General features: G+C 57.6%; 2 protein-coding genes across 5 annotated transcripts in view; one reads left to right on the forward strand and one right to left on the reverse strand.

Moving 5' to 3' along the window:
• The first annotated feature begins 991 nt into the window (after positions 1 to 991).
• PPOX (protoporphyrinogen oxidase) lies at positions 992 to 5,223 on the forward strand. 3 transcript variants are annotated; one of them, XM_021712254.1, is made up of 13 exons: positions 992 to 1,059; positions 1,226 to 1,320; positions 1,447 to 1,581; positions 1,679 to 1,827; positions 1,985 to 2,117; positions 2,420 to 2,564; positions 2,666 to 2,856; positions 3,989 to 4,049; positions 4,213 to 4,331; positions 4,408 to 4,518; positions 4,617 to 4,766; positions 4,901 to 4,943; positions 5,034 to 5,223. In XM_021712254.1, exons 2-13 carry the CDS (start codon positions 1,234 to 1,236, stop codon positions 5,174 to 5,176), a joined length of 1,467 nt encoding a protein of 488 aa, XP_021567929.1. In that variant the 5' UTR covers positions 992 to 1,059; positions 1,226 to 1,233; the 3' UTR covers positions 5,177 to 5,223. The 3 variants fall into 3 exon arrangements, with proteins under 3 accessions (XP_021567929.1, XP_008056085.1, XP_021567930.1); XM_008057894.1 differs by having other exon boundaries at positions 1,712 to 1,827; XM_021712255.1 differs by lacking the exon at positions 992 to 1,059 and having other exon boundaries at positions 1,234 to 1,320; positions 1,712 to 1,827; positions 2,401 to 2,564.
• Positions 5,224 to 5,318: 95 nt separating this feature from the next.
• Positions 5,319 to 6,838, reverse strand: part of B4GALT3 (beta-1,4-galactosyltransferase 3) — a 6,285-nt gene continuing 4,765 nt past the window's right edge. The window contains exons 5-6 of one of the 2 annotated variants that reach the window (XM_021712256.1): positions 6,209 to 6,313; positions 5,319 to 6,096 (exon numbers count right to left, since the gene is read on the reverse strand). In XM_021712256.1, coding sequence (XP_021567931.1) covers positions 5,823 to 6,096; positions 6,209 to 6,313 — 379 coding nt within the window. In that variant the 3' untranslated portion in view covers positions 5,319 to 5,822. The remainder of the gene's footprint in view (positions 6,097 to 6,208; positions 6,314 to 6,838) is intronic. The other variant, XM_008057893.2, reaches the window with a different exon arrangement.

Below are 6,838 nucleotides of genomic sequence, written 5' to 3' on the forward strand. Positions count from 1 at the left end.
CCCGGGAGGCTGAGGCAGGAGGATCACCCAGGAGGTCGAGGCCGCCATGAGCTGTGAACATACCACTGCACTCTAGCCTGGGCAACAGAGCAAGACCCTGTCAAAAAAAACAAAAACAACTGGGTCAAATTGGAGTCTTTCTGGGACCCAATTTCCTCTCTGAACAGGTTGGGGCGCTCTCACAGCCAAGAGGAATCTTGCGGGGTGGTGCTGGGCTGGACCCGCGAGCCCAAGCAGAGATGGTTTAGTGTTGGAGGAAACAGAGGAAAGGCCACTTGAGACTCTGAGGTGGCGGGGAGACCTGAAGCTAGACTGCAGGCACTGGACGACGGGTTTTGCCGGCGATCGGGGCTGCCCCCCAAGGGCAAGGATCCAAGAAGCCTGTTGACAAACACTGGTACGTTGCCAGGAGGCCCCGGCTCCCGCAGGCCCGGGCTGTTGCTAACATCAAGCAGCTGTTGATGGAGCCGCCTCCCGGCGGACCGGCCTCCGGCGTCGCCGTCTACTCTCGTACTACCAGAGCTCACGGGGCCCTCCCTCCAGGGGGTCTCACCCTCGCTGGCCTGGGAAGCCAGAGCTGGAGGACGCTGACTCCAGCACTCTGCCTCGCCGCCAGGCCCGGGACGGGCACTGCCGGCTTCGGCCGCTCCCGCCTAGTCGGCCGGAGCTGGTTAACGCCCCGCGCTTCTCCCGCCTCCGCCCCGCCCGGCAGAGTCGCGGCCACGCGGTGTTTCCATTGGGCAGCATGATCCGGGGCCTTCCGGGGCCGACCAATCCGCGAGCAGGAAGGCCGGCGTCGGGCGCGGACCGCGAGAGGCCGCGGACGGGGGCTCGGAGAGACCAAAGGAGCTGGGGGCGGGGTGGAGGGGCGCGGACGCGAAGTTCTTGTCGGCCTCGTGAGGCGGGGGTAGCAGAGCGCCTCGGAACTCGCGCCGCGGGGCCGTCCCAGCCGGCGAGGGTAGATAGCGAGGGTGTGGCCCTTATCTGCACCCGGCGCGGTGGGGGCCTGCCGGTTGGACCTCCTGCGCCGTCATTTTCTCTCGTGCCTCCCTGCCTCCTGTGAGTGAGTCCTGGCAAGCCCGGGCGGGATCGCTCTGCTCCTCGAGCCAGCCTCGCGCGCTGCCTTAGTTTCCCCGAAGCAGTGGGTGGCCGCGGGCGGGATGCGGAACCGGCGGGGCTTCTGGGTGCCCCGGCCTGCCTGTCCACGTCGCCCCCTCTCTCCCAGGCGTCGCGATGGGCCGGACCGTGGTCGTGCTGGGCGGAGGCATCAGCGGCTTGGCCGCCAGTTACCACCTGCGCCGGGCCCGCTGTCCCCCTAAGGTGAGTGCCCGCCGCGCCGGAGGGGGCCTCGCTTGACACCCGCCCCCGAGTCCCCCGCGCGCCGGCCGGGTCCTGCCTGACCCCTTGCCCGCGGGCGGCGCTGCAGCGTCTGGCTCTCGTCGCCAGGTGGTCCTGGTGGAGGGCAGCGAGCGTCTGGGCGGCTGGATTCGCTCCGTCCGAGGGCCGGACGGTGCGGTCTTTGAGCTCGGACCTCGGGGAATTAGGCCGGCGGGAGCCCTGGGAGCCCGGACCCTGCTCCTGGTGAGAGACTTGAGGGATGTCCACGAGGGGTTGCGGGGGGCCTCCCTAGGGGACAGAGCCTGGGGGGACTGTATCTGGTGGTCAGCCCCTTCCTTAGTTGCCCCTCTTTCTGAGGGCGCGTGGAGAGCAGGTTTCCGAGCTAGGCTTGGACTCCGAAGTGCTGCCTGTCCGGGGAGACCACCCAGCTGCGCGGAATAGGTTCCTGTATGTGGGCGGCGCCCTGCACGCCCTGCCCACCGGCCTCGGGTAAGGCATCGTCTCCTCCTCCTCCTCCTCACGTGCCCTCTATCCCTCCATCTCCCTGTCTGTGGGCCCTCGCAGCAGAGAGGGACGCACGAATGACCCCAAGGAGTTGGAGAGGTGGGTCAGGGGCTCCCTCCTCACCATGCCTTCCTCCATGCAGGGGGCTGCTCCGCCCTTCACCCCCCTTCTCCAAACCTCTGTTTTGGGCTGGACTGAGGGAGCTGATCAGGCCCCGGGGCAAAGAGCCTGATGAGACCGTGCACAGTTTTGCCCTGCGCCGCCTTGGACCTGAGGTGACACTGCTCAGGGGGCCCAAACCTCTCCCCTCCTAAACCAGCGGCAGAGACCCCTACACAAACTTCCCACTTAGGGGCTCTTTTGAATCAGTTGGGAATGCTCTCTTCTCTTCACACTGTCTCCCATAATTCCCAGAACTCTGCTGGGAGTGAATGCCTTCACTTCCTTTTCATCCATTCCAGTGAGAATGCCCCCATCCCGAACCTTCCCCTATCCCCTTTCCCCACCGGATAGGAGCAGTGGAAATCAGTCAGTGCAGCTTGTTCCTTGGCCTCTCAGTCCCAGTCTCACACTTAAGGTGGCGTCTCTAGCCATGGACAGTCTCTGCCGTGGAGTGTTTGCAGGCGACAGCCGCGAGCTCAGCATCAGGTCCTGCTTTCCCAGTCTCTTCCAAGCTGAGCAAACACACCGTTCCATATTACTGGGGCTGCTGCTGGGGGCAGGTGAGGGGGGACTGGCTCAAAGGGTGAAGATACTAAGGACTGCCAAAGTGAGGGACTGGGGTAAGGGATGCTCCTTTGATGATTCTTCGCTTCCTCTGCAGGGCGGAGCCCACAGCCAGACTCAGCACTCATTCGCCAGGCCCGGGCTGAGCGCTGGAGCCAGTGGTCCCTTCGTGGAGGTCTGGAGATGCTGCCCCAGGCACTTGAAGCCCATCTGACTAGTAGGGGGGTCAGTGTTCTCAGAGGCCAGCCGGTCTGTGGGCTCAGCCTCCAGCCAGAAGGGCGCTGGAAGGTAGGGGAGCACCCTGGAGGGTAACAGACCTGTTGGCATTTCCATCTTTGTCTAAGTGGCTTAACTAGGCCAGGCTGATAGGACTGGAGTTACTCATTGCCTTCTTGCTTAGAAGCTATTTATTTATTTATTTTTAGTTGGAGTCTCACTCTGTCGCCTAGGCTGGAGTGTAGTGGCACACTCATGGCCACCACAGCCTGAACCTGCTGGGCTCAGGCGATCCTTCTGCCTCAGCCTTCCTAGTAGCTGGAACTACAGGCGTGCACCACCATGCTCAGCTAATATTTTGATTTATAGTAGAGATAAAGTCTTACCAAGTTGCCCAGGCTGGTCTCAAACTCCTGGGCTCAGACAATCCTCTCCCTTCCACTTCCCAAAGTGCTGGGATTACAGGTGTGAGCCACCATGCTCCACTTTTTTTTTTTTTTTTTTTGAGTCTGAGTCTCACTCTGCCACCCAGGCTGGAGTACAGTGGCATGCTCATGGCCACTACAGCCTCAACCTTCTAGGCTTAGGCAATCCTTCTGCCTCAGCCTTCCAAGTAGCTGGAACTACAGGTGAGTACCACCACGCCCAGCTAATTTTTTGATTTATTGTAGAGACGAGGTCTTGCCATGTTGTCAAGGCTGGTCTTGAACCCCTGGGCTCAGGCAATCCTCTCACTTCTGCCTCCCAGAGTGCTGGGGTTACAGGTGTGAGCCACTGTGCCCAGCTCTTAGAAGCTATTTAGACGGACTACCTCAGGTTCCTAGGCCTTATCTGTAGACCTTACTCAAAGACCCCTTTGATGCAAGTCTGTGGATAGAAGTAGCACTTGCAGGTGGCTCAGGGGATAGGGGAGAAAACAACCCAGATGAAACAATTCAGAGCAGCCACACCAGCCCATCTGGCCCATTTCCTCGAGTGTTTAGAGGAATAGTTTTTGTGCAGTCTACATAGTCATCTGGTCTCTTCATTCTGGGTTACCACCCAGTGTTTCCTGCCACTTGGGGCCTGGGAAACTGAGTGAGTCAATTCTCACTTCACCCATAAAATCCTTATTACCTGTGTCTCTCAAATGTTTTCATCCTACCCCACAAAACCATAATAAAAAATATTGATTCATAAAAAAAAAATGTTTTCATTCTCTCAGGTGTTTCTAGGGGACAGCAGTCTGGAGGCTGACCATGTCATTAGTGCCATTCCAGCTTCAGGTAATGGGGCGGCCACCTTCCCCTTCCTCAACCCGTGGGAGGCCATAGCTGTACCTTCCTGGGACAGTGGGACACCATCCCCCGTACTGGTTATCCTGATGGGAGTCTAACCCAGTTGTAGCGGGAAGGCCTTCTGAGTGAGGCCTCTGCTGATGTCCTCCAGTGCTCAGCAAGCTGCTCCCTGCTGAGGCTGCACCTCTGGCTCAGGCCCTGGGTGCCATCACTGCTGTGTCTGTAGCTGTGGTGAACCTGCAGTACCGAGGAGCTCACCTGCCTGTCCAGGTATGTCACAGGTGGAAAGGGGAGATGTGGGCTCTGCTGGAACCCATCTCTCTTGACCCACACGTCTTCTCTCCAGGGATTTGGACATTTGGTGCCATCCTCAGAAGACCCAGGCGTCCTGGGAATTGTGTATGACTCAGTTGCTTTTCCTGAGCAGGATGGGAGCCCCTCTGGCCTCAGAGTGACTGTGAGAGGAGGGAAATTTACTTAATGGCATTTCCAAAGGGCTCCTCTCTACTCACTATAGGAAAGGACATACTGGTCAGTGCTCTGTTCCCTCCCTAGGTGATGCTGGGAGGCGCCTGGTTACAGATGCTGCAGGCCAGTGGCTCTGTTTTATCTCAGGAGCTGTTTCAAAAGCAGGCACAGGAAGCAGCTGCCACACAACTAGGACTGAAGGAGCCACCAAGTCATTGTTTGGTCCATCTACACAAGGTAAGCTGTGGTAAACCTCCCTCGACTCTTCATTTCAGGTTTAAGGCAGAGGCTGGTATATTTGTCAGCATATGTCAGCCAAGGCCTGGGATGGCATGATAAACTCTTCCCTGCATCCTTTCATCTCTTTCCAGAACTGCATCCCCCAGTATACACTAGGTCACTGGCAAAAACTGGGTAAGTTGGGAGAGCAGCTGGGCTGAGGAGGGCCAGGAAAACCAGACCCCCAACTACAGTTGTGACCTTCCTTTTGTCCTTGCCTTCCAGAGTCAGCTCAGCAATTCCTGGCTGCTCAGAGGTTGCCCCTGACTCTGGCCGGTGCCTCCTATGAGGGGGTTGCTGTCAATGACTGTATAGAGAGTGGGCGCCAGGCAGCAGTCCACGCCCTGGGCATAGAACCTGACAGCTGATTCCAGCTCCCACTCATGACAATAAAAATCACTGGATCTCAGCTTGGTCTGGTTTTTCTGTCACCTCTGGGCATAGGAGTTAGGGGGCAGGGGGAGAGCGAGAGTAGCCAGGTGTGCTTGGAATGCAGAAAGCAGGAGCAGAGGCGAGACAAAGTCCTTTATTAGAAAATATATCAAAATCCCAGCCCCCTGAGCCAGGACCAGAAGAGAGAGCCACTCCAGCACTGGCAGAAAGTACCCAGGCAGGGGCTTCCTTCACCAAAGCACTTCCCGGACCATAAATAGGATAAATATTCACAGAAGTCCTGGAGAAGCCAGATCACGCTTTTCTCCATGGAAGAGGAAGGGGCTTGGGGTCCAGCCCTGCTCCTACCCCAGGGGCAGGGGACTCCCAGGAGTTGTCACATAAAAGAATGACATCAAGGATTCACAGTCATAAGCCCTGCAGGAGACCCTAGAAAGAGGGACCTCCCCAGGTCTAGAGGAGCCCAGCTCCAGTCCAGCAGTGAGGAGAGGCCCCTGCCCCCCAGCATAGCACTGGAGTTCAGCTCCCCCACATCCCTCTAAGAGCAGTGAGGAGCTGAGGGTGGGGAGAATACAACCCCTTGAATTCAGTTTCATGATTAAAGTGGGCAGGAAGGAGGAGTCAGTGTGAACCCCGGAGGGCTGTGTGGTTGGCAGTAGGCAGAGGGCCAGGCCTGGCTGGGGGCCGGCGCTGCAGCATCTCTTGACGGAAGGCCTGGGAGGACCCAGGTGGGTAACGGGGACCAGAGGGAGCCCGGGGGCCCCGAGGGTCAGTTCCAATGTCTGCTGTGACGTTAGTATAGAGAGGACCCAGCTCTCGAGCCAGCAGTCGGTATGTTAGCGAGTTCATCCCATCTTGCGTCCAGGAATTCTGGGTACGGACCAGGAGGTCAAATCTGAGGGTCAGAGGTTGGAGACTGAGACCCAGAGAGGGACCTTGAGGAATTTCCTGGCTAGGTAAGAGCCCCGAGGATCCAGGATCAACTCCTGGCAGCCCCTCTTTCCTACCTGTGGGGGTTTTCCTCGTTGCCCTTATCTCCTCGGTGCTTCACCATCTTATAGTGTCCTACAGATGTGGGGGGCCGAGAGATCTTCATCCCAGCCAGGCGCACCCTATGGGAGAAGCGAGGGATCATGGGGGATCCAGGGCGGAGGAAGGCTGCTGACCTATTACTAAAAAGAACTCAGGCCAGCAAGGAAGGGACTGTCGGTCTTTACACAAAGAACAACAGTTACTAGTTAGGCCAAAAAACAGCCAAGTACTGGAAGTGGGGAAAGCCCAACAGAAAGAAGGAAATGGCTGAAGAGATGTGAAAGCTGCATGTGTCCAAACCTCAGGGCCCAGCACCATGCACCCTGGGGCCTTTAAACAATTGGCAGAGGTAGGTTTGCACCTCTTCCTCTTGGTTACTAAACAGAGGTGCCCTTGCACTCTGGGAAGGACAGGGAGAGAGGCTATTATGTCAAGAAAGGATATGAAAAGACTGGGAGTTGCAGACCCAGGCTCAGCAATTTTTATTTATTTATTTATTTTACTTTTTTATTTTATTTATTTTATTTTTTTTAGTTGGAGTCTCACTCTGTCGCCCAGACTGGAGTGCAGTGGCCGCTCCCAGCCACCGCAGCCTTGCCTGCTGG

The sequence above is a fragment of the Carlito syrichta genome, unplaced genomic scaffold, assembly GCF_000164805.1.
Source record: "Carlito syrichta isolate Samal-C Ts95f unplaced genomic scaffold, Tarsius_syrichta-2.0.1 Scaffold303153, whole genome shotgun sequence".
NCBI classification, from domain to species: Eukaryota; Metazoa; Chordata; class Mammalia; order Primates; family Tarsiidae; genus Carlito; species Carlito syrichta.